This window comes from Carcharhinus amblyrhynchos, unplaced genomic scaffold, assembly GCF_965287045.1.
Source record: "Carcharhinus amblyrhynchos unplaced genomic scaffold, sCarAmb.v2.hapA scaffold_907, whole genome shotgun sequence".
NCBI lineage: Eukaryota > Metazoa > Chordata > Chondrichthyes > Carcharhiniformes > Carcharhinidae > Carcharhinus > Carcharhinus amblyrhynchos.
The window spans coordinates 1-26,994 of NW_027650647.1; the positions used below are offsets into that span (position 1 = coordinate 1).

General features: G+C 51.5%; 1 protein-coding gene across 1 annotated transcript in view; it reads left to right on the plus strand.

Annotated features, from left to right (window-relative positions):
• Window positions 1-4,069: 4,069 nt before the first annotated feature.
• The window catches only part of LOC145340295 (receptor-type tyrosine-protein phosphatase alpha-like), a gene marked incomplete at its 5' end in the record, with an annotated part of 34,039 nt that continues 11,114 nt past the window's right edge, over window positions 4,070-26,994 (plus strand). Inside the window, 6 exons of the mRNA XM_080184737.1 lie at window positions 4,070-4,207; window positions 7,496-7,595; window positions 11,543-11,622; window positions 16,998-17,240; window positions 22,977-23,102; window positions 26,613-26,764. Of these exons, the coding sequence (XP_080040863.1) occupies window positions 4,070-4,207; window positions 7,496-7,595; window positions 11,543-11,622; window positions 16,998-17,240; window positions 22,977-23,102; window positions 26,613-26,764 (839 nt within the window). The remainder of the gene's footprint in view (window positions 4,208-7,495; window positions 7,596-11,542; window positions 11,623-16,997; window positions 17,241-22,976; window positions 23,103-26,612; window positions 26,765-26,994) is intronic.

A 26,994-nucleotide genomic window follows, 5' to 3' on the forward strand; every position in this document is an offset into this window, starting at 1 on the left:
CCAGTGTCCACTGTAACCCAGACCCAGAGAGCGCCAGTGTCCAGTGTAACCCAGACCCAGAGAGAGCCAGTGTCCACTGTAACCCAGACCCAGAGAGAGCCAGTGTCCACTGTAACCCAGACCCAGAGAGAGCCAGTGTCCAGTGAAACCCAGAGAGAGCCAGTGTCCAGTGAAACCCAGACCCAGAGAGAGCCAGTGTCCACTGTAACCCAGACCCAGAGAGAGCCAGTGTCCAGTGTAACCCACAGAGAGCCAGTGTCCAGTGAAACCCAGACCCAGAGAGAGCCAGTGTCCAGTGAAACCCAGAGAGAGCCAGTGTCCAGTGAAACCCAGACCCAGAGAGAGCAGTGTCCAGTGAAACCCAGACCCAGGTGTGACAGTCAGTGTCCAGTGAAGCTCAGACCCAGAGACAGCCAGTGTCCAGTGTAACCCAGAGAGAGCCAGTGTCCAGTGTAACCCAGAGAGAGCCAGTCTCCAGTGTAACCCAGACCCAGGTATGAGAGCCAGTGTCCCAGTGAAATTCAGACCCAAAGAGAGCCAGTGTCCAGTGTAACCCAGACCCAGAGAGAGCCAGTGTCCAGTGTAACCCAGACCCAGAGAGAGAGACAGTGTTCAGTGAAACCCAGACCCAGGGGAGAGACACCGGCCTAGTAATCCCTCAGCTAATGCTCTGGGGTTCAAATCCCACCACAGCAGATGGTGAAATTTGAATTCAATAAAAATCTGGAATGAAGAATCTACTGATGACCATGAAACTCATTGTCGATTGTTGAAAAACCCATCTGGAACGTAGAACATTCCAGCGCAGTACAGGCCTTCGGCCCTCGATGTTGCGCCGACCAGTGGAACCAATCTAATGACCCTCTAACCTAAACTATTCCAATGTTATCCATATGCCTATCCACTGACCATTTGAATGCCCTTAAAGTTGGCGAGTCCACAACTGCTGCAGGCAGGGCATTCCACACCCTTACTACCCTCTGAGTAACTGGGTCACTAATGTCCTTTAGGGAAGGAAATAAGAAATAGGAAATAGGAGCAGGAGTAGGCCATCTAGCCCTTCTGGCCTACACGTGACTCCAGAGACACAGCAATGTGGTTATCTGTTAACTGCCGAGTGAGAGTTATATTCAACAAAGTAAAAAAAAGGAATGAAATTGGACAGACCACCCGTCATCGACCTAGGCACCAGAAACACAAACAGCAAACCTAGACCTGTCGACCCTGCAAAGTCCTCCTCACTAACATCTGGGAGCTTGTACCAAGATTGGGAGAACTGTCACAGACAGTCAAACAATAGCCTGACACAGTCACACTCACACAATCATACCTTTTAATAATGTCCCAGACCCCACCATTACCAACCCTGGTAGAGGGGTGAGCAGAGATGGCAGCAGCACAGTGGGATACAGTTGGGAAGGAGCTGCCCTGGGAATCCTCATCATTGTAGTTCCCCTCCTGCTGACTCACTCACTAATTCCCCACTCCGACAGTCTGTACACAGCCCTGCTCACTGAGTCAGTTCTGTTCAGCTAAGAAAGCACTTTCAGCTAGCTATGGAATTACCATTCCAGTTATAGAACATAGAACATTCCAGGCGCAGTCCAGGCCCTTCGGCCCTCGATGTTGCGCCGACCAGTGGAACCAATCTAATCACCCTCTAACCTAAACTATTCCAATGTTATCCATATGCCTATCCACTGACCATTTGAACGCCCTTAAAGTTGGCGAGTCACAACTGCTGCAGGCAGGGCATTCCACGCCCTTACTACCCTCTGAGTAAAGAATCTACCTCTGACATCCGTCCTATAATTATCACCCCTCAATTTAAAGCTGTGTCCCCTCGTGTTAGCCATCACCATGCGAGGAAAAAGGCTCTCACTGTCCACCCTATCTAACCCTCTGATCATCTTGTATGCCTCAATCAGGTCACCTCTTAACCTTCTCTCTAACAAAAACAACCTCAAGTCCCTCAGCCTTTCCTCATAAGACCTTCCTGGAAAGATTTTAATGTCCTTGTTTAAGCCTGGAAGAAACTTAATGTACCTCTTAATTTAAAAAGTAACTTTGAGTTAATTGTTTAATGTAAACAGTCAGTGTGAGAGTGATTGTGGGAGATGTGGTTTTGTACAGTGCCAGACTGGTTATTGGAGCTGCTGCCCACACAAAGTAAAACACTAAACATCCGAATCACATCACCATCACATCATACAACCGCTTAAATATATAACAGGCGCCAATCAGACTTTAGTGAAAGATTCATCTTTAAAATTCCCAAGTTCACCAAACCGCGCCCCCCAGCTTCAGCACACACACTGAGCAACCCTCAGTCCAGAATAGGAAATCTTAGATCACATCCCCAAGATGATACAGCTCATTTACTAATTCACATCCACCCTTTACACCAAAGAAACAAGCTTGTTATTTTACTAACCGGATGGTTAGTTCATTGTCCCTTGTCACTTCTCCCTCTGTCCTACACACAGCACATTCCAGCTCTCAGCCCATTTTTAAACATTCTTTCCCAGAATAATGAAAATTTCTGGCTAAACCACCATTTATTCCCAGCCCCATGTTGTCCTCACAGATGATGGTAACCAACTATCCTGGATTTTCTGGAATATTAGACAGGTCTCCGGTTTTATCTCCGGTATATATTACAGACTCTCCCCCAACGCCATCCTCACCTGCCACCATGTCCAAGTCTCAGTTCACCTTTTGGAAACCTTGGCTGCAGTCCTGCTCCCTGTTCCAGATCTGACTCTCTCTCTGTCTCCTTCCATTTGTTAATGGGACATGGGCATCTCTGGCTGGCCAGTATTTCTTGCCCATCCCTAGTTGTCCTTGAGAAGGTGGTGGTGAGCTGCTTTCTTGAATTGCTGCAGTCCATGTTCTGTGGATTGTCCCATCAGGGAGACAGCTCCAGGATTTTGACCCAGTGACTGCGAAGGAACGATGATATATTTCCCAGTCAGGATGATTGGTTTGGAGGGGAACCTGCAGGTGGTGGGGTTCTCAGCACCAATATTCCTGATGCTTACGGTGATTTTTTGTTTAGTTTTTTCCTTCTGAAGGTCTGACACACACTCCCTCTCTCCCTTTCATTCTCTCTATCCCCCTGACCCCTGTCCCAGGTCTGACACACACTCCCTTTCTCCCTTTCACTCCCACTATCCCCCTGACCCCTGTCCCAGGTCTGACACACACTCCCTCTCTCCCTTTCACTCCCACTATCCCCCTGACCCCTGTCCCAGGTCTGACACACACTCCCTCTCTCCCTTTCACTCTCCCTGTCCCCCTGACCCCTGTCCCAGGTCTGACACACACTCCCTCTCTCCCTTTCACTCTCCCTGTCCCCCTGACCCCTGTCCCAGGTCTGACACACACTCCCTCTCTCCCTTTCACTCTCTCTATCCCCCTGACCCCTGTCCCAGGTCTGACACACACTCCCTCTCTCCCTTTCACTCTCTCTATCCCCCTGACCCCTGTCCCAGGTCTGACACACACTCCCTCTCTCCCTTTCACTCTCTCTATCCCCCTGACCCCTGTCCCAGGTCTGACACACTCTCCCTCTCTCCCTTTCACTCTCTCTATCCCCCTGACCCCTGTCCCAGGTCTGACACACTCTCCCTCTCTCCCTTTCACTCTCTCTATCCCCCTGACCCCTGTCCCAGGTCTGACACACACTCCCTCTCTCCCTTTCACTCCCACTATCCCCCTGACCCCTGTCCCAGGTCTGACACACACTCCCTCTCTCCCTTTCACTCTCCCTGTCCCCCTGACCCCTGTCCCAGGTCTGACACACACTCCCTCTCTCCCTTTCACTCTCCCTGTCCCCCTGACCCCTGTCCCAGGTCTGACACACACTCCCTCTCTCCCTTTCACTCTCCCTGTCCCCCTGACCCCTGTCCCAGGTCTGACACACACTCCCTCTCTCCCTTTCACTCCCACTATCCCCCTGACCCCTGTCCCAGGTCTGACACACACTCCCTCTCTCCCTTTCACTCTCCCTGTCCCCCTGACCCCTGTCCCAGGTCTGACACATTCTCCTTCTCTCTCTCTGTCCCAGGAACAGTATAAATTTATTTATCTTGTGTTGTTGGAGGCGCTGATGTTTGGAGACACCTCGATTTCACTGGCAGAGATTGGACAATGTATGAAGGCCATGGCAAACAACTGCAGGAATGGTTACAGCAAGGAGTTTGAGGTATGTCTCGAACCACAGTCTCTGCTGTTTTATGAATTTTATTGGTGGTTGTGTTTGCTTTGAGGTGCTGCTGACACAGTGATTGGGAGACAGGTATTCTGTGAGTGGGGATTGTTTATAACAGCTTGTGGTGAGATTGGGAAAGTGTTTAAGTGTCTCACGTTCTCTATTTTAACCCCATTGCTGACCTCTGGTACAGGTGATGTGGAGATGCCAGCGTTGGACTGGGGTAAACACAGTAGAAATTCATATAACACCAGGTTTAAATATCAGAGACTGATAGCCAAGTTCCGCACACATGAGGACGGTCTCAACAGGGATCTTGGGTTCATGTCGCACTATCTGTAACCCCCGTGACTTGCCTGGGTTTGCAAAACCTCACTTACTGTACTGTCTGGAGACAATACACATCTCTGTAACCTGTGCTTAACCCTCTCGCCACTCACATTGTCTTTAAGACTTGATTACCAGTAAAGACTCACATTTCAACCATCATTTTGTAAATTGAGTAACCTTCTCTGTAATATGTACTCTCCTCAAGACATCACTATTTATTTCCCCAAGTTCCCTAACATCCATGCTTTTCTCAACAGTGAACATTGATGAGAAATATTCATTTAGGATCTCACCCATCTCTTGTGGATCTGCACATAGATGACCTTGTTGATCTTTAAGAGGCCCTACTCTCTCCCTTGTTACTCTTTTGCCCTTTATGTATTTGTAGAAGCTCTTTGGATTCTCCTTTGCCGTATCTGCCAAAACAATCTCGTGTCCCCTTTTAGCCCCCCTGATTACTCTCTTAGCTCCCTCCTACACCCCCTATACTCTTCAAGGGATTCACTTCACCCCAGCTGCCTCTGCATGTTATGTGTCTCTTTCTTCTTCTTGACCAGGGCCTCAATATCCTGAGTCATCCAGGATTCCCGACCTCTGCCAGCCTTGTCCTTCAGTCTAAGAGGAATGTGTTTACCCTGAACCCTGGTTAACACACTTTTGAAAGCTTCCCACTTACCAGACGTCCCTTTTCCTTCCCACAGACTCCCCCAATTAACTTTTGAAAGTTTCTACCTGATACCATCAATTCCAGAGATATCGATACAGAGAAGTTCCAGGGAAGTCCCATGGAAGAGATTATCATGCAAGATTAAAGCACATGGGATATGGGGAAATGTATTAAGATAGAGAGAAAACTGGTTGGCAGAGAGGAAACAAAAAGTAGGAATTAATGGGTGCTTCTCAAACTGGCAGACAGTAACTAGTCGGGCGCCACAGGGATCGGTGCTGGGACCCCAGCTATTCACAATATGTATTAATGATTTGGATGAGGGAACAAAATGTAACATCTCAAAGTCTGCAGATGACACCAAGTTGGGTGGGAGGATGAACTGTGATGAGGGTGCAGAGATTTTTCAGAATGTTCTGGACAGGCTGGGTGAATGGGCAAATCAATGGCAGATGCAGTATAATTTGGATAAATGTGAAGTTCTTCACTTTCGAAGCAAAAACAAGAAGGCAGCTCACTACCTGAATGGCTGTGAATTGGAAGAGGGGAGTTTGCAGGGGGATCTGGGTGTCTTTGTACATCAACGCCAAGATCCGTCGGTGCCGATCCGTCGGTGCCGATCCGTCGGTGCCGATCCGCCGGTGCCGATCCGTCGGTGCCGATCCGCCGGTGCCGATCCGCCAGTGCCGATCCGCCGGTGCCGATCCGTCGGTGCCGATCCGTCCGTGCCGATCCGCCGGTGCCGATCCGCCGGTGCCGATCCGTCGCGTGCCGATCCGTCGGTGCCGATCCGTCGGTGCCGATCCGTCGCGTGCCGATCCGTCGGTGCCGATCCGCCGGTGCCGATCCGTCGGTGCCGATCCGTCGGTGCCGATCCGTCGCGTGCCGATCCGCCGGTGCCGATCCGTCGCGTGCCGATCCGCCGGTGCCGATCCGCCGGTGCCGATCCGTCAATGCCGATCCGTCGGTGCCGATCCGTCCGTGCCGATCCGCCGGTGCCGATCCGCCGGTGCCGAGATCAGCACGTGTGTAGTGGCCTCGCTCTGATGGGCTCCCGATCACTTGCCAGCCCTGTGACCCCCACAATTCCAGCTTTCATTGCTGGCCCCCCAAATATTCCCAGGCCCAGCCCTGACCCCGGCCCCCAGCCTGTCCCTGACCCCGGCCCCCGGCCCCCGGCCTGTCCCTGACCCCGGCCCCCGGCCTGTCCCTGACCCCAGCCCTGACCCCGGCCCCCGGCCTGTCCCTGACCCCGGCCCCCAGCCCCCGGCCTGTCCCTGACCCCGGCCCCCAGCCCCCGGCCTGTCCCTGACCCCAGCCCCCGGCCCCCGGCCTGTCCCTGACCCCGGCCCCCGGCCTGTCCCTGACCCCGGCCCCCGGCCTGTCCCTGACCCCGGCCCCCAGCCCCCGGCCTGTCCCTGACCCCGGTCCCCGGCCCCCGGCCTGTCCCTGACCCCGGCCCCCGGCCTGTCCCTGACCCCGGCCCCCGGCCCAGCCCTGACCCCGGCCCCCGGCCTGTCCCTGACCCCGGCCCCCGGCCTGTCCCTGACCCCGGCCCCCGGCCTGTCCCTGACCCCGGCCCCCGGCCCAGCCCTGACCCCGGCCCCCGGCCCAGCCCTGACCCCGGCCCCCGGCCTGTCCCTGACCCCAGCCCCCGGCCTGTCCCTGACCCCGGCCCCCAGCCCCCGGCCTGTCCCTGACCCCGGCCCCCGGCCTGTCCCTGACCCCGGCCCCCAGCCCAGCCCTGACCCCAGCCCCACGGCGTGTCCCGCTCTCCAATCCCCCTGTTGTCCTGACCTGCATCCTCACAGTGCCAACCCCCCCATCAGTGCCAACCCCCCCGTCAGTGCCAACCCCCCGTCAGTGCCAACCCCCCCCCCCCCGTCAGTGCCAACCCCCCCGTCAGTGCCAACCCCCCAGCAAGCTGACTGTCCTCCCTCCCAGCCCTCCCTGATCGCTGGCCTTCCCCCTTCCCCCACCAAGAGTGGCAGCATGAACCTCCCCCCCCGCCCCCCCCGAATCCTGCACATTGCCCTGCTGTGAGATCCTCTGGGGTGGTGCAGTGGGAAATTGCGGCTGTAATTGTGGGATATAAATGTTAAAATACACAGAGCCCCGGTTAGACCCTCCCGCTCCTGAACTGAGTGGGGTGCAGTTTTAGGCATCACACATTACGGAGGTGATACTGACTGGGGAGGCCAGATGTTGGAATCTGGGAGTTGCAGCCTTTCCATCTGTGCCAGGAGTCCCACAGGACTGATCCTCTTTATTGTGTTTCTGTCTAGATGCTGCAGACATTCTGTCAGCTATTCAAGTTCCACCAACACAGAGAAGCTCTGAAAAGCAGCAATCACATAAAGAACAGGTTTCCTGATATTCTTCCAGGTAAGAACCCCGATCACATCCCTCACACACGTGGCATCAGCCACTGAAACACCTGCGACACGAGTCATGGCTTTTCTACTGACTGCTTTGTCTGACCTTTACCCTCCCTGGAAAATTGGGAAACATAAACCTCCGTCTCGTTCTGAGACGCTGGTTCCTGAACCACTGGAGCGACTCCTGTTGTTGTGTGTGGAGCGGTGTGAAAATCTTCAGATCCTGTCTGTATGGTCCCTCCTGATCTCTCCTTTGGGCCAAAGTGAAAGGTTTGGGTGCTGGATGGAAGGTGGTAGGAATGGGTTAACAATCCTTCCCATTAAATCCCAATTTCAATTATCCAATCAAAGTCACTGATAAGGGGTGACAGGTAGCACTGGGTTACTGCTGGAGAATTAGATGTGGAGTTAGATCGAAGGAATACAGGGAGTTTATAAAGAAGCTGAACTGAACAATAAGCTGGAGGCTGAAACAGAGACAGCAGACGATGGTTGTTGGTTCTCAGTAAAGGGCTACAAGTTACAACGCAAAACAAAAGGGAGAAAACTTCACTCAAATCAACAAAAGAGAGATTAGCAACAGCAAAACGGCTGAACCCAGAGTAAAAGTATCAGGATCCGACTATCTCAGAGACTGAACCTTCTGACCACTGGAGAAGTGAAGTCTTCATGTGGACTATAGTAACCGGTTTGAGTAGAGGAAAACAAGGAATGTCTTTGGCTCTTTTCTTTACCATAAAGAAGTAAAAAGTATTTTCTGAATTGGAGCTGGAACGTTTGGTCTGGATCACTTACTGAGCTTTATGGATAAGATTTATCAAAAGGATGTGTGTCTGAAGCCTGATCAGATTTCGATAGATTTTGGAAATCAGAGGATATTTCTATTGAAGAGTTTGTGATGGAATTTAGTAAATTTAATAGACTATATAAAAAACACCACCTCTCAAATCCACAGTCCGTGTTGGTGTTTAAGTTACTGGACTGTGCTAAAGTGACCAATCTGGATAGGCTCCTGGTTTTGACAGAAATTAAATTACAGACAGCTGATATGATCAAATGCTCGAGGCCTTAAAAAACTTTCCAGGAAAACATTCCATCCCCACGGCTTTTACAACACAACAGTGACAGCAGCGTTAAAACAGAGTGAAGCAGATGTTAATGGGATGGTGAGATTGTACAGGTACAAGCTGGCTACAGGAATATGGCAGAAGATAGGGACCTAGAAATGACGAGAATAGAAACCTCTTTATAGCAGCAAGAGGAAGGATATGGAGAATGGCAACAGGAAAATGAACCCCAGAAATGCCCAGGGTATGATTAACTGGTGTTTTCGATGTGACTTAAATTTCATGATACTTCCCGAATGATCTAATAGAATATTTAAAACTAACATGACACAGAAGAATCGAAAGAGGAAAGAGATAGTGACCAGAAAGAAGGCATTGTCTTATTAACAAGAAGGTTTGTAATGAAAGTTTTGGTTGAAGATTCCTTTAACTGTGCTGTATTAGACAGTGGCTGCGCATCTACTGTGTGTGGAACTGACCGGTTAAAATGTTACCTGGACTCTTTAAATGCTGAAAATCGGAACAAGGTTAAAGAATTTGAAAGTTCCATAAGTTTTAGATTTGGGGATGATATTACCCTGAAGTCACTGAAAAGAGCGGTGATCTCTTGCAATATTGCCAGAGCGAATCATTTCATTAACACGGATGTTATGTCGAGTGAGATATCTTTGCTTCTGAGTAGATCGGTGAAGAAAGCACACATGAAGCAGGATATAGAAAATGATTAGGCAACAGTTTTTTTGAAAAATAGGGGGGGGAATGACAATTTACACAGTCAAGACAGGATTGTATTTCGTTAATGAGAAATTTTTTTTTTGGGTAAAGAGATTAAGGAAGTGTTATTCGCACCTGGAAATGGGACTTCAGCTGATAAAAACCTCATTGTGTTGAAGCTGCTTCTGCAATTTGCACATCCATCTCCTCCCAGGCTGGAAATGTTCTTAAAGGAGCAGGTGTAAGAGAAGAAGACTATATTAAACTGCTGGAACAGCTGAGTGATCGCTGTGAGGTTTATAGGAAGTACAGAAAGGGACACCATCACGGCCAATAATAACTCTACCCTTGACCATGTGACCATGGACCTGAAGGTCTGGGATAAAGCAAACAATATATTCATTTTACACTTTGACTAAATCTGGTCACTAAATCTACAATCAACCGTTGTCCATAGAAAAGAGAGTAATCCTGGATCAGATCCGGAAAAATGGATCGGGATTGAGGCTATCGGCAAAGTTCCTGACAGACAATGGGGGTGATGAGTTTAGGATATGTGTGAAAACAGGGATATCGTAGGCAGGAATACGCTGCAGAAAGCCCAGTTAGTAATGGGGTGTGTGAGAGAAATCACACAGTGATAGCTGACATGCTGGGGGAAAGTTTAGCAGATCAGTTAAATAAAGCCCTAGAATGGATAGTATGTGCAAAGAACTCATTACAGATGACTGGGGGGCTATAGTCTGTATCAATTATTATCTGATAGAAACGCTAAAATCCAGCCTCCAGCTTGGGAAAGGACTACAATTCACTCTGCCTTTGCTTATAAATAGAATTCTCTGAAAGAATTTACAGTTCTTTATGTACAGACAACAAACACTGTTTTCCAGCAAGGGGTTATAGTATTCTATCAGAGAGACAATGGAATAATGGAATGCCCCAGGGAGAGTTATAGGCAGAGATGGTAACACGGTAATCAGACTGTTAGAGACATGGTGAGGAACTCTAGGGTCATCTGATACTCACATGTTACAGAATTATCAGGACCAATGAGCTGACTTGACAGAGTATCTGTACAGGAACACAATACATCTGAACCAGAACAGGCAAATTTCCAAAAGGACAAATGTTGGTACAAAAGTGATTTAGTTGCTGGAAGGGTCCAGTTGATGGAAGAATGTAAGAGTTATTAGTAGAGCCACTGGAAAGTAGAAACACTGGTCAAATGTACAGAATTAGAAGTCTGACAACACCAGGTTTAAGTCCAACTGATTTATTTGATAATAAACTCACGAGCTTTTGGGGTTCCCCTCTCCCTGATGTACAGAACACAGGGGAAGGTGTCAGGACCACAGAGTTCGGAAATATAACACCAGCTCCAACAGTGAAGGTGATCACAGATTGAGAACTATTAAAAGGAGATCCCACAGCAGGAGGAAGTCCAGTTCCCAGCTCTCATATTGAGGAATAAGAGGAACTGGGCCGATGAACCAGGTCCCCCCAACCCCCCCCACCCCCAGCCCCAGCAGCGCCTGGGAGGAGCCCCAGCTCCATCCTGCTCCCTGGGAAGGAGGGAGGGGCTGCAACCTGCGTCCCTGAGGGGTGGGGGGGGGGCTCTGTCCAGCCTCCCTGAGACGGTGGGGGGGGGGGGGGGGGGGGTCTGTCCAGCCTCCCTGAGACGGTGGGGGGGGGCTCTGTCCAGCCTCCCTGAGACAGTGGGGTGGGGGGGGGCTCTGTCCAGCCTCCCTGAGAGGGTGCGGGGGGGGCGCTCTGTCCAGCCTCCCTGAGACGGTGGGGTGGGGGGGGGCTCTGTCCAGCCTCCCTGAGAGGGTTGGGGGGGGGCTCTGTCCAGCCTCCCTGAGAGGGTGAGTTGGGGGGGGCGGGGGGGGGGCTCTGTCCAGCCTCCCTGAGAGGGTTGGGGGGGGGCTCTGTCCAGCCTCCCTGAGAGGGTGAGTTGGGGGGGGCGGGGGGGGGGCTCTGTCCAGCCTCCCTGAGAGGGTGGGGTGGGGGGGGCTCTGTCCAGCCTCCCTGAGAGGGTGAGTTGGGGGGGGGGGGTGCTCTGATCCCGGACTCTCTGGTCTCAGGTTCCCTCGCTGAGGAGTGAGTGTCCAGCGGTGTGTCTCCATACCCAGTCTGTTTAGTGAGCTGTACTGTGTGTCTTTACCCCTGTCAGCGGAACATGTACGGCCCAGCCTGATGTCGGTGCGGAATATCGAGGGTTCCTGTGGATATATCAATGCTGTCTTTGTTGATGTAAGATCAAAAATCTTTTTGTGCTGAATTTATTTACTGTCCAGTGTCCTCCCCCTCCTTTCCCGTAATCGCTCTGAGATTACTGTTCTCCATTCAATAATTTCCACATTCATTGCTGCCCATTCTCCACCCAGACAGCTGGGAGGCTTTGACACTTTGCTGCTTGAGAAGGTCCGGCCGCCACCACCCCCCCCCCCCCAACCCTACCCCACCCTACCCCACGGCGGGTCTGGACCCCCACTCTGCACGGCAGGTCCGCACCGCGCACCCCCCCCCCCCCACCCTACCCCACGGCGGGTCCCCCCCCCCCTCACAGCGGGTCCCGTTCCTCTCATCACTCTCTGTTTCCCCCTCGGCTACACACCCAGTCACCTCCTCCCTCTGACGAAGCCAATGCTGACTCTCCCTGATCAAGCTTTGTCTCTCCAAGTGGAGATAGATGCTCTTCTTCAAAAGTTTCTCTATTAGTTTCCCTACAACCTTTCTTAAATAGCGGAACCACATTTGCTGTTCTCCAGTCATCCTGGAACCTTCCCCGTGACCCAAGAGGAATTGAAAATTTGGGTCAGGGCTCCTGCAATCTCCTCCCTTCCCTCCCACAGCAGTGTGGGACACAATTCATCTGGATCTGGAGATCTATCCACTTTCAAGGCTGCCAACAGATGGGCTGAATGACCTCCTTCTGCACTGTATGATTCTATGATCTACGATACACACCTCCAAATACCTTGTCCTTCCCCACGTCAATTTGCTCAAGAACCTCCCTGAATTCCACACCATCGTCCTCATTCCCTTGGGTGAAGGTGGATGTGAAGTATTCATTTAACACTCTATTAATGCCCTCTGGCTCCACCCACACATTGTCCCCTTGCTCCTAATGGGCCCCACTCTTTCCCTGGTTATCCTCTTCCCATTGATATACTGAGATATATCTGGGATTTTCCCTACTCTTACCAGCCTGAGCTTTCTCATATCCCCTCTTTGCATTCCTAATTGCTTTCTGAAGTTCCACCCTGCACATTCCACATTTCACTAATGCCTCCATTGATTTGCTCACCTTGTACTTTTTAAAAGTCTTTCTTTTCCTTCTCATTGGATCCTGAACATCTCTGGTCATCCGTGGTTCTCTGGACTTGTTATTCCTTCCTATCCCCCCCCCCGCCAGAAGGAACATGTTGGGCTTGCACCCTCCCCATTTCTTTTTGAATGCCCCCCACTGCTCTTCTGTAGATTTTCCCATTAATAACTGTTCCCAGTCTACCTTGGCCAGATCCTGTCTTATTTTATTAAAATCCACTCTCCCCCAATCCAAAACCTTTCTTCCAATGTGTCTATTTCCTTGTCCATAACAAGCTTAAATTGTACCGTGTTGTGATCGCTATCAGTAAAATGCTCCCCCATCACCACCTCAACCACCTGTCTGGCTTCATTCCCCAGATCCAGGTCCAGCACAGCTCCCTCCCTGTGGACCCTCCACATACTGATTTTCACAAAATCTACTCCATCCAACACCTTAACACTGTGTATATCCCAGTTAATGTTGGGAAAGTTGAAATCACCGATAGTTATTGTTTTTACACCTCCACAAACTGAGCACAGATTTACTCCTCAATATCCTGCTGACTGTCTGGGGGTGGGGGTGGGGGTCTATAATAAACTCCTAATAATTATTTCTAAGCTCTACCCACACAGCTTCATTTGATGCCTTCTCCAATATATCATCTCTCCTTCCTGCAGTAAACTGTCTCCTTACCTAATAATGTAACGCCTCCTCCTCTTTTACCCTCTCCTCTGTCTCACCTGAGGATTCTATATCCCGGAATATTAACTTGTTAATTGTGTCCTTTAACCATGTCTCTCTGATGGTTACAATATCACATTTCCACCTGTCGATCATTGTCCTTAACTCATCCGTTTTCCCTGGAATTCTCCGGGTGTTAAGGTACAGATTATCCAGCCTGGCCTCACTCCCCTGAACTCCATCCAGCCGCACTCCTCAGACTGGTTTGTTTTACTCTATGATTCCGTGCCCTTATTCTGCTCACGGTCTGTGTCCCTCCCCCTGCTAAATTAATTTAAACCCCTCCCAACAGCAGGGCAAAACATCCCGCAATGATGGACAGGCTGATGCCAGTAGCTTGTCTCTGTCTGCATTCCCTGGAGGAACCAGTGCCCTCCTCAGCCTCCCAAATGGAATATTGATTTGTGAACGAGACTCCAGGGGATTCCTGAACTGCTGCCTACATCTCTCGGACCGCCTGGTGGTCACCCATTCCCTTCCTTCCTCAAATCTTTCAGCTGTGGTGTGACTGCCTCCCTAAATGTGCTATCAACAATGCTCTCAGACTCGTGAATGCTGCACAGTGTCAGCAGCTGCCATTCCAGCTCCGAAACTCATGCTTCCAGGAGCTGTAGCTGGACACACTTCCTGCACACATACAGGGCCCCAGGCACTGGAAATGTGCCTGGGCTCCCACATGGAGCAAGAAGAGCAGACCACAGCTTTGAGCTCTCCTGCCATGACTAAACCCTTGAAATTTAGATATATTTTTTAAAAAGAAATAAAGTCAATAATTCTCTACCTTTCCCTAAACAGTGAGTGCAAATTAATATGGTTTGGAAATAGAAAAACATAGAACACTACAGCACAAACAGGCCTTTCAGCCACAAGTTGCGCCGATCGTATCCATACCTACCAGGCCTATCTATAACCCTCTATCTTACTAAGTTCCATGTACTTATCCAAAAGTCTCTTAAAAGACCCTATTGAATCCGCCTCCACCACTGTTGCCGGCAGCCGATTCCACTCACCCACCACCCTCTGAGTGAAAAACTTATCCCTAACATCTCCTCTGTACTTGCTCCCCAGCACCTTAAACCTGTGTCCTCTCGTAGCGACCATTTCAGCCTTGGGAAATAGCCTCTGAGAATTCACCCTATCTATTCCTCTCAACATTTTATAAATACCAGCCAGGACTAACTCATGTCCTTTTCTGACCTGTAGTCTGTACCTTGATCAGAGGAGGAGGGAAGGAAGGAAACAGTCATGGAGAGTTTTGGGTTTAACCGCTCCCTCAACACAAGATCTTCCGCTTCCCACTTTTCAAACAGCAAAGAAAATTCCAGCACAGGAACAGGCCCTTCGGCCCTCCAAGTCTGCACCGACTATGCTGCCCCTGACTGAACTAAAACCCCTACCCTTCCGGGGACCATATCCCTCTATTCCCATCCTATTCATGGATTTGTCAAGATGCTCCTTAAAACTCACTATCGTATCCGCTTCCACTCCCTCCCCCGGCAGCGAGTTCCAGACACCCACCACCCTCTGTGTAAAAAATCTGCCTCATACATCTCCTTTAAACCTTGTCCTCACACCTTAAACCTGTGCCCCCCCAGTAATTGACTCTTCCACCCTGGGAAAAAGCTTCTGACTATCCACTCTGTCCATGCCTCTCATAATTTTATAGAACTTCTATCAGGTCTCCCCTCAACCTCCATCACTCCAGTGAGAACAAACCAAGTTTCTCCAACCTCTCCTCATTGCTAATGTCCTCCATACCAGGCAACATCCTGGTAAATCTTTTCTGTACCCCCTCCAAAGCCTCCACATCCTTCTGGTAGTGTGGTGACCAGAATTGAACACTATATTCCAAGTGTGGCCTCACTAAGGTTCTATAAAGCTGCAACATGATTTGCCAATTTTTAAACTCAGTGCCCCGGCCGATGAAGGCAAGCATGCCGTATGCCTTCTTGACTATCTTCTCCACCTGCATTGCCACTTTCAGTGACCTGTGTACCTGTACACCCAGATCCCTCTGCCTATCCAATACTCTTAAGGGTTCTGCCATTTACTATATATTTCCTATCTGTATTAGACCTTCCAAAATACATTACCTCACATTTGTCCGGATTAAACTCCATCTGCCATCTCTCCGCCCAAGTCTCCAACTGATCTATATCCTGCTGTATCCTCTGATGGTCCTCATCACTATCCACAAATCCACCAATCTTTGTGTCGTCCGCAAACTTCCTAACCAATCCAGTTACATTTTCCTCCAAATCATTTATATATATTACAAACAGCAAAGGTCCCAGCGCTGATCCCTGAGGAACACCACTTGTCACAGCCCTCCATTCAGAAACACACCCTTCCACTGCTACTCTCTGTCTCCTATGACTGGGCCAGTTTTGTATCCAGTAGATGTGATGCCCCTGACCTCTCCCAGAATGTATCTCATTGACATCTCTCTGCCATCTCTGCTGGATGGGGGGGACACCAGTGCGGCAGGGGAGGCGAGGGAGGGGGCAGGTGTCACAGTGCGGGGAGGGTGAGTGGGTGTTACAGTGTGGGAGGGATGGGTGTCACAGTGCAGGAGTGAGTGGGTGTCACATTGTGGTGGGGAGGGTGAGTGGGTGTCACAGTGCGGGGGGGGTGAGTGGGTGTCACAGTGTGGGGGGGGTGAGTGGGTGTCACAGTGCGGGGGGGGTGAGTGGGTGTTACAGTGCGGGGGGGGTGAGTGGGTGTCACAGTGCGGGGGGGGTGAGTGGGTGTTACAGTGCGGGGGGATGAGTGGGTGTTACAGTGCGGGGGGGGGTGAGTGGGTGTCACAGTGCGGGGGGGGTGAGTGGGTGTTACAGTGCGGGGGGGGTGAGTGGGTGTCACAGTGTGGGGGGGTGAGTGGGTGTCACAGTGCGGGGGGGGGTGAGTGGGTGTTACAGTGCGGGGGGGGGTGAGTGGGTGTTACAGTGCGGGGGGGGGTGAGTGGGTGTCACAGTGCGGGGGGGGTGAGTGGGTGTTACAGTGCGGGGGGGGTGAGTGGGTGTCACAGTGCGGGGGGGGGTGAGTGGGTGTTACAGTGCGGGGGGGGGTGAGTGGGTGTCACAGTGTGGGGGGGGTGAGTGGGTGTCACAGTGCGGGGGGGGGTGAGTGGGTGTCACAGTGCGGGGGGGGTGAGTGGGTGTTACAGTGCGGGGGGGGTGGTGGGTGTCACAGTGCGGGGGGGTGAGTGGGTGTCACAGTGCGGGGGGGGTGAGTGGGTGTTACAGTGCGGGGGGGGTGAGTGGGTGTTACAGTGCGGGGGGGGGTGAGTGGGTGTTACAGTGCGGGGGGGGGTGAGTGGGTGTCACAGTGCGGGGGGGTGAGTGGGTGTTACAGTGCGGGGGGGGTGAGTGGGTGTTACAGTGCGGGGGGGTGAGTGGGTGTTACAGTGCGGGGGGGGGGTGGTGAGTGGGGGCCGGGGGGGGGGGGGGGTGGGTGTTACAGTGCGGGGGGGGGTGGTGAGTGGGGGCCGGGGGGGGGGGGGGGGGTGTGGATGCCCCAGTGTATTACGGTGTGTTTTACTCTGTGTTTTATATCTTTATTCCCCCCCCCCCAGTCGTACCTGAGGAAGGATGGGTTTATAATGACACAGTTACCCCTGGCTGTGACACTGGTGGATTTCTGGGCATTGGCCTATGACCTGAGCTGTGTATCCGTGGTGACCATGAACCGGCTGCAGGATCTTGACCCAGGTGAGGGTGAGAATTTGACCGTCAGCCCCACACCACCGCTGCCCCGGGCACCGCTCGTGCCAGGGTCGTGTGGGTCACTACCTCGGACAGGGGTCACTCGGGGGAGAGTAGCTCAGTCCTGAGGACAGAGACGGGGGGACACACACGGGTCACTTCGGGAATATAGACAAACATGAGACTTTATAAGACCCTTGTCAGGCCTCATTTAGAGTACTGTGCGCAGTTCTGGTCGCCTCACCACAGGAAGGACGTAGAAGCTATTGAAAGGGTACAGAGGAGATTTACAAGGATGTTGCCTGGATTGGGAGGCATGCCTTATGAAGATAGGTTGAGGGAGCTGGGACTCTTCTCCCTGGAGAGACGAAGGTTGAGAGGCGACCTGATAGAGGTTTATAAAATGTTGAGAGGAATAGATAGGGTGGATTCTCAGAGGCTATTCCCCGGGTTGAAATGGTCGCTATGAGAGGACACAGATTTAAGGTGCAGGGAGGAAAGTACAGAGGTGATGTTAGGGGTAAGTTTTTCACTCAGAGGGTGGTGAGTGAATGGAATCGGCTGCCGTCAGTGGTGGTGGAGGCGAACTTGCTGGGGTCTTTTAAAAGACTTCTGGATGAGTATATGGGGTTTTATGGGATTGGGGGTTATAGATAGGTGTTGATGTGATCGGCGCAACTCGTGGGCCGAAGGGCCTGTTTGTGCTGTAGTGTTCTATGTTCTATGTTCTATGAATCCAACAGCCCCCCCACCCCCACCACCTCACACCCCCCCACCCCCTCACACCCTCACATCCCCCCCACCCCCAACCCCCTCACACCCCCCCACCCCCCAACCCCCTCACACCCCCCCACACCCCCCAACCCCCTCACACCCCCCACCACCCCTCACACCCCCCACCCCCCCCCTCACACCCCCCCACCCCCTCACACCCCCCCACCCCCTCACACCCCACCACCCCCTCACACCCCCCCACCCCCTCACACCCCCCCCACCCCCTCACACCCCCACCCCCCCCACACCCCCTCTCCCCTACCCCCTCCAGTCCCTCTCCTCCGACTCCCCCTGCTCCGACTCCCCCTGCTCCGGCTCCCCCTGCTCCGACTCCCCCTGCTCCGACTCCCCCTGCTCCGGCTCCCTCTCCTCCGACTCCCCCTGCTCCGACTCCCCCTGCTCCGGCTCCCCCTGCTCCGGCTCCCCCTGCTCCGACTCCCCCTGCTCCGACTCCCCCTGCTCCGACTCCCCCCTGCTCCGACTCCCCCTGCTCCGACTCCCCCTGCTCCGACTCCCCCTGCTCCGGCTCCCTGTTAGAGTATCTGCTCACAGATCATTGGAGACTTGGATGTCTCAGGGGACAGGACTGGGTACTTCAGATGCCAGGATTCAGATGCTTCAGGAAGGACAGGGAAGGGTGGCAGAAGAGGTGGTGGAGTGGCACTGTTGATCAGGGACAGTGTCATGGCTGCAGAGAAGGAGGATGCCGTGGAGGGACTATCTACAGAGTCTCTGTGGGTGGAAGTTACGAACCGCAAAGGGTCGATAACTTTGCTGGGTGTTTTCTACAGGCCACCCAATAGTGACAGGGAAGTTGAGGTGCAGATAGGGAAACAGATCCTGGAGAGATGTAGTAATAACAGAGTTGTCGTGATGGGAGACTTCAATTTCCCAAACATCGACTGGAATATCCCTAGGGTAAGGGGTTTGGATGGGGAGGAGTTTGTTAGGTGTGTTCAGGAGGGTTTCCTGACACAGTACGTGGATAAGCCTACGAGAGGAGAGGCTGTACTTGACCTGGTACTGGCGAATGAACCAGGACAGGTGTGGGATCTCTCGGTAGGAGAGCATCTTGGGAATGGTGATCATAATTCTATCTCCTTCACAATTGCATTTGAAAGAGATAGGATCAGGCAGGCTAGGAAGGTGTTTGTCTGGAGTAAGGGGAGATACGAAGACATCAGGCAGATAATTGGACACGTAAACTGGAAGGAGGTGTTCTTAGGGAAAAGTACTGAAGGAAGATGGCAGATATTCAAGGAATGTTTATCTGGAGCTCTGCACGACAACGTTCCGATGAGACAAGGGGGTTTTGGTAGGTCGCGGGAACCATGGTGCACGAAGGCTGTGTTGAACCTAGTCAGGAGGAAAGGGAAGGTGTACAAAAGGTTCGGGAACTAGGAGATGTTAAGGATCTTGAGGAGTATAAGGATTGTAGAAAGGAGCTTAAAAGGGAAATTAGGAGAGCCAGAAGGGGTCATGAGAAGACCTTGGTGGGTAAGATTAAGGAGAATCCCAAGGCCTTCTACAAATATGTGAAAAGTAAAAGGATGAGAAGAGAAGGGATAGGACCTATAAAAGGTGAAGGGGGAAAAGTCTGTGTGGAACCGGAAGAAATGGCAGAGGTGCGTAATGAGTACTTTGCCTCGGTATTCACGGTGGAAAGTGATCTGGGAGGTTGTACTACAGGTTTGCGGCAGACTGAAAAGATTGAGTATGTGGATATTAAGGAAGAGGATATGTTGGAACTTTTAAAATTCTATCAAGATAGATAAGTCACCGGGACCGGATGGGATGTACCCCAGGATACTGTGGGAGGTGAGGGAAGTGACTGCAGAGCCTCTGGCGATGATCTTTGCATCGTCGATGGAGACGGGAGAAGTTCCCGGAAGATTGGAGGATTGCGGATGTGGTTCCTTTTTTCAAGAAAGGGAACAGAGATAGCCCGGGAAATTACCGACCGGTGAGTCTGACCTCAGTGGTTGGTAAGCTGATGGAGAGGATTCTGAGGGACAAGATTTATGAGCATTTAGAGAAATTTAGAATGATCAGGAATAGTCAGCATGGATTTGTCAAGGGCAGGTCGTGCCTTACGAGCCTAGTTGAGTTCTTTGAAAATGTGACTGAACACATTGACGAAGGAAGTGCCGTGGATGTGGTTTACATGGACTTCAGCAAGGCGATTGATAAGGTCCCCCATGCAAGACTTTTTGAGAAGGTGAGAGGGCATGGGATCCGAGGGCCTTTGGCCTTGTGGATCCAGAACTGGCTTGCCTGCAGAAGGCAGAGAGTGGTTGTGGATGGGTCTTTTTCGGCATGGAGGTCAGTCACCAGTGGAGTGCCCCAGGGATCTGTTCTAGGACCCTTGCTGTTTGTCATTTTCATAAATGACCTAGATGAGGAAGTGGAGGGATGGGTTAGTAAGTTCACCGATGACACAAAGGTCACTGGTGTTGTGGATGGTCTGGAAGGATGTCAGAAGTTGCAGCAGGACATAAATAGGATGCAAGACTGGGCGGAGAAGTGGCAGATGGACTTCAACGCGGATAACTGTGTAGTCGTCCATTTTGGCAGGACCAATGGGATGCAGGAGTACAATATCAAGGGCAGGAGTCTTAGCAGTGTTGAAGAGCAGAAGGATCTTGGGGTCCGGGTCCACAGGACTCTTAAATCAGCCTCGCAGGTGGAGGATGTGGTCAAGAAGGCGTATGGTGTACTGGCCTTCATTAATCGAGGGATTGAGTTTAGGAGTCGGGAGGTAATGCTGCAACTTTATAAGACCCTTGTCAGACCCCACTTGGAGTATTGTGCGCAGTTCTGGTCGCCTCACTACAGGAAGGATGTGGAAGCTATTGAAAGGGGTACAGAGGAGATTTACAAGGATGTTGCCTGGACTGGGAGGCATGCCTTATGAAGATAGGTTGAGGAGCTGGGACTCTTCTCCCTGGAGAGACGAAGGTTGAGAGGCGACCTGATAGAGGTTTATAAAATGTTGAGAGGAATAGATAGGGTGGATTCTCAGAGGCTATTTCCCCAGGGTTGAAATGGTCGCTACGAGAGGACACAGATTTAAGGTGCTGGGAAGCAGGTACAGAAGTGATGTTAGGGGTAAGTTTTTCACTCAGAGGGTGGTGAGTGAGTGGAATCGGCTGCCGTCAGTGGTGGTAGAGGCGAACTCACTGGGGTCTTTTAAAAGACTTTGGATGAGTACATGGGATCTAATGGGATTGGGAGTTACAGATAGTTCTATGGCTTGGTCGGTATCGATGTGATCGGTGCAACTTATGGGCCGAAGGGCCTGTTTGTGCTGTAATGTTCTATGTTCTAAGGTGGCAGGACAGATGGAGAGAGCAGTTACTAAAATGTACTGTCTGAGAGTGTGGTGGAGACAGATTGACACAGTGAGTGGTTAGGGTCTGGAATGTACTGTCTGAGAGTGTGGTGGAGACAGATTCACACAGCGAGTGGTTAGGGTCTGGAATGTACTGTCTGAGAGTGTGGTGGAGACAGATTCACACAGCGAGTGGTTAGGGTCTGGAATGTACTGTCTGAGAGTGTGGTGGAGACAGATTCACACAGCGAGTGGTTAGGGTCTGGAATGTACTGTCTGAGAGTGTGGTGGAGACAGATTCATACAGCGAGTGGTTAGGATCTGGAATGCACTGTCTGAGAGTGTGGTTCACAGAGGTAAAATCAATGTTTTTTGAAGGGGTGGCCAAGAAGGTAGATGAGGGCAGTGCAGTTGATGTTGTCTACATGGACTTTAGCAAGGCCTTTGACAAGGTACCGCATGGTAGGTTGTTGCATAAGGTTAAATCTCACGGGATCCAGGGTGAGGTATCTAAATGGATACAAAATTGGCTTCTTGACAGAAGCCAGAGGGTTGGTTGTAGAGAGTTGTTTTTCAAACTGGAGGCCTGTGACCAGCGGTGTGCCTCAGGGATCAGTGCTGGGTCCACTGTTATTTGTCATTTATATTAATGATTTGGATGAGAATATAGGAGGCATGGTTAGTAAGTTTGCAGATGACACCAAGATTGGTGGCATAGTGGACAGTGAAGAAAGTTATCTCCAATTGCAACAGGATCTTGATCAATTGGGCCAGTGGGCTGATGAATGGCAGATGGAGTTTAATTTAGATAAATGTGAGGTGATGCATTTTGGTCGATTGAACCAGGGCAGGACTTACTCAGTTAATGGTAGGGCATTAGGGAGAGTTACAGAACAAAGAGATCTAGGGGTACAGGTTCATAGCTCCTTGAAAGTGGAGTCACAGGTGGACAGAGTGGTGAAGAAGGCATTCGGCATGCTTGGTTTCATCGATCAGAACATTGAATACAGGAGTTGGGACGTCTTGTTGAAGTTATACAGGACATTGGTAAAGCCACACTTGGAATACTGTGTACAATTCTGGTCACCCTATTATAGAAAGGATAGTATTAAACTAGAAAGAGTGCAGAAAAGATTTACTAGGATGCTACCGGGACTTGATGGATTGAGTTATAAGGAGAGGCTGGATAGACTGGGACTTTTTTTCTCTGGAGCGTAGGAGGCTGAGGGGTGATCTTATAGAGGTCTATAAAATAATGAGGGGCACAGATCAGCTAGATAGTCAATATCTTTTCCCAAAGGTAGGGGAGTGTAAAACTAGAGGGCAGAGGTTTAAGGTGAGAGGGGAGAGATACAAAAGTGTCCAGAGGGGCAATTTTTTCACACAGAGGGTGGTGAGTGTCTGGAACAAGCTGTCAGAGGTAGTAGTAGAGGCGGGTACAATTTTATCCATTAAAAAGCGTTTGTACAGTTACACGGGTACGATGGGTATAGAGGGATATGGGCCAAATGTGGGCAATTGGGATTAGCTTAGTGGTTTAAAGAAAAAAGGCAGCATGGACAAGTTGGGCCGAAGGGCCTGTTTCCGTGCTGTAAACCTCTCTGACTCTGTGACTCTATAAGAGAAAATGTGCCAGGTTAGAGGGGAGATGGTATGAAATGGTAATGGGTGAATATAGTACACACAAGATGGGCTGAATGGCCTCCTTTTATAATGTAATCATTTTCTTATCCTGTAATTCCAGACATACACAGCATTCTGGCCTCAGGATGGTTCCAGCCACTATGGCCCATTCCAGGTGAAGCTAATCTCCGAGAGATTAGAATCCGGAATCACGGTGCGATGTCTAAATATCCAAAAACACAAACAGGTGAGGAACTGCCTGGACAGCTGGGCAGAGGGGAAGCTCAGAGCCAGGTCAACCCCCGCCTGGGAGAGACCAGACACGGGGGCGGGGGGGGTTCCCCTGTGACAGCAGGCTGGGAGGATCGGGGTGGGGGAGGGGGAGGGGGTGTGAGGGGGGGGGTCCCCGTGAGGCAGGCTGGGAGGATCGGGGTGGGGGAGGGGGTGTGAGGGGGGGTCCCCGTGAGGCAGGCTGGGTGGATTCGGGGTGGGGGAGGGAGGGGGTTGGGGGGTGGGGGTGTGAGGGGGGGGTCCCCCGTGAGGCAGGCTGGGTGGATTCGGGGTGGGGGAGGGGGAGGGGGTGGGGGTGTGAGGGGGGGGTCCCCGTGAGGCAGGCTGGGAGGATTCGGGGTGGGGGAGGGGGGAGGGACGGGGTGGGGGGGGTGGGGGTGTGAGGGGGGTGTCCCCGTGAGGCAGGCTGGATAAACCAAGAGCCTGACTCCATATTCTGTGGAATGCAGAATGAGAGACGATCTCTTTGAGCAGACAGGATTGCGAAGGGATACGGACAGAATATTCCCGCTGATTGGGAACCCAGCACATGGGCACACCTCCAGCAATCTGCGTCATTCCCTACCCCGGTGTGTTGGGAATCTGCGTCATTCCCTATCCCGGTGGATTGGGAATCTGCGTTATTCCCTATCCCGATGCGTTGGGAATCTGCGTTATTCCCTATCCTGGTGCATTGGGAATCTGCGTTATTCCCTATCCCGGTGTGTTGGGAATCTGCGTTATTCCCTATCCTGGCGGATTGGGAATCTGCGTTATTTCCTATCCCAGTGGGTTGGGAATCTGCGTTATTCCCTATCCTGGTACATTGGGAATCTGCGTTATTCCCTATCCCGGTGCGTTGGGAATCTGCGTTATTACCTATCCTGGTGTGTTGGGAATCTGCGTTATTCCTATCCCGTTGGATTGGGAATCTGTGTTATTCCCCTATCCCGGTGCGTTGGGAATCTGCGTTATTACCTATCCTGGTGTGTTGGGTATCTGCGTTATTCCCTATCCCGTTGGATTGGGAATCTGTGTTATTCCCTATCCCGGTGCGTTGGGAATCTGCGTTATTACCTATCCTGGTGTGTTGGGAATCTGCGTTATTCCCTATCCGTTGGATTGGGAATCTGTGTTATTCCCTATCCCGGTGCGTTGGGAATCTGCGTTATTACCTATCCTGGTGTGTTGGGAATCTGCGTTATTCCCTATCCCGGTGCATTGGGAATCTGCGTTATTCCCTATCCCGGTGCATTGGGAATCTGCGTTATTCCCTATCCCGGTGCATTGGGATCTGCGTTATTCCCTATCCCGGTGGGTTGGGAATCTGCATTATTCCCTATCCTGGCGGATTGGGAATCTGCATTATTCCCTATCCTGGTGCATTGGGAATCTGCGTTATTCCCTATCCCGGTGCGTTGGGAATCTGCGTTATTCCCTATCCCGGTGCATTGGGAATCTGTGTTATTCCCTATCCCGGTGCATTGGGAATCTGCATTATTCCCTATCCCGGTGCGTTGGGAATCTGCATTATTCCATATCCTGGTGCATTAGGAATCTGCGTTATTCCTATCCTGGCGGATTGGGAATCTGTGTTATTCCCTATCCCGGTGCGTTGGGAACCTGCATTATTCCCTATCCCGGTGCGTTGGGAACCTGCGTTATTACCTATCCTGGTGTGTTGGGAATCTGCGTTATTACCTATCCTGGTGTGTTGGAATCTGCGTTATTCCATATCCCGGTGGATTGGGGAATCTGCGTTATTCCCTATCCTGGTGTGTTGGGAATCTGCGTTATTCCCTATCCCGGTGCATTGGGAATCTATGTTATTCCCTAACCCGGTGCGTTGGGAATCTGCATTATTCCCTATCCCGGTGCGTTGGGAATCTGCATTATTCCATATCCTGGTGCGTTAGGAATCTGTGTTATCCCCTATCCTGGCGGATTGGGAATCTGTGTTATTCCCTATCCCATTGGATTGGGAATCTGCATTATTCCCTATCTCGGTGGATTGGGAATCTGCGTTATTCCCTATCCCGGTGCGTTGGGAACCTGCGTTATTCCCTATCCCAGTGCGTTGGGAATCTGCGTTATTCCCTATCCCGGTGGATTGGGAATCTGCGTTATTCCCTATCCCGGTGGATTGGGAATCTGCGTCACTCCCTATCCCGGTGCATTGGGAATCTGTGTTATTCCCTATCCCGGTGGGTTGTGCATCTGCGTTATTCCCTATCCTGGTGCGTTGGGAATCTGCGTTATTCCCTATCCTGTCGGATTGGGAATCTGCGTTATTCCCTATCCCGGTGCGTTGGGAATCTACGTTATTCCCTATCCCGGTGGATTGGGATCCTACGTTATTCCCTATCCCAGTGGATTGGGAACCTGCATCATTCCCTATCCCGGTAGGTTGGGAATCTGCATTATTCCCTATCCCGGTGGGTTGGGAATCTGCATTATTCCCTATCCCGGTGGATTGGGTATCTGCGTTATTCTCTATCCCGGTGGATATGGAATCTGCGTTATTCCCTATCTCGGTGGATTGGGAATCTGCGTCACTCCCTATCCCAGTGGATTTGGAATCTGTGTTATTCCCTATCACGGTGGATTAGGAATCTGCGTTATTCCCTATCCCGGTACGCTGGGAATCTGTGTCACTCCCTATCCTGGTGTGTTGGGAATCTGTGTTATTCCCTGTCCTGGTGCGTTGGGAATCTGCCTTATTCCCTATCCCGGTGCATTGGGAATCTGCGTTATTTCCTATCCAGGCGGATTGGGAATCTGCGTTATTCCCTATCCTGGTGGATTGGGAATCTGTGTTATTCCCTATCCCGGTGCGTTGGGAATCTGCGTTATTCCCTATCCCGGTGCGTTGGGAATCTGCGTTATTTCCTATCCTGGTGCATTGGGAATCTGCGTTATTCCCTATCCCGGTGCGTTGGGAATCTGTGTTATTCCCTATCCCGGTGGGTTGGGAATCTGCGTCACTCCCTATCCCGGTGCGTTGGGAATCTGCGTTATATCCCGGTGGATTGGGAATCTGCGTTATTCCCTATCCTGGTGGATTGGGAATCTGCGTCATTCCTTATTCCGGTGGATTGGGAATCTGCGTTATTCTCTATCCCGGTACGTTGGGAATCTCTGTCATTCCCTATCCTGGTGGGTTGGGAATCTGCATTATTCCCTATTCCGGTGGATTGGGAATCTGCGTCATTCCCTATTCCAGTGGGTTGGGAATCTGCATTATTCCCTATCCCGGTAGGTTGGGAATCTGCGTTATTCCCTATCCTGGTGTGTTGGGAATCTCTGTCATTCCCTATCCTGGTGGGTTGGGAATCTCTGTCTTGTTAATTCTGGATGAATGGAGTTTGTGCCTGTGGGCTGTGCTGTGATGTGGGGAGTAGTTACACTGAGTGATGATGGTAGTGAGGGTGCAGTGACCTCCAGCCTCCCGTGACTCAGTCTTTTCTGGTGAAATATTCTGTTCCAGAACGCTGCCCGGGAAATCCAGCTGCTTCAGATGGACAACTGGCCAATGGGCGAACCCCTTCCTAAATCACCCAAATCCATCATCAACGTCCTGGAAAAACTGGAATTGTGGCAGCGAGAGAGAGGAAATAAACCCGTTCTCGTCACGTGCTGGTGAGAGAATACACCCTCCGCTCACACTCACACACACCCGCTCACACTCACACACACCCGCTCACACTCACACACACCCGGCTCACACTCACACCCACCCCCCGCTCACACTCACACACGCCCGCTCACACTCACACACACCCGCTCACACTCACACACGCCCGCTCACACTCACACACGCCCGCTCACACACTCACACCCACCCCCGCTCACACTCACACACACACACC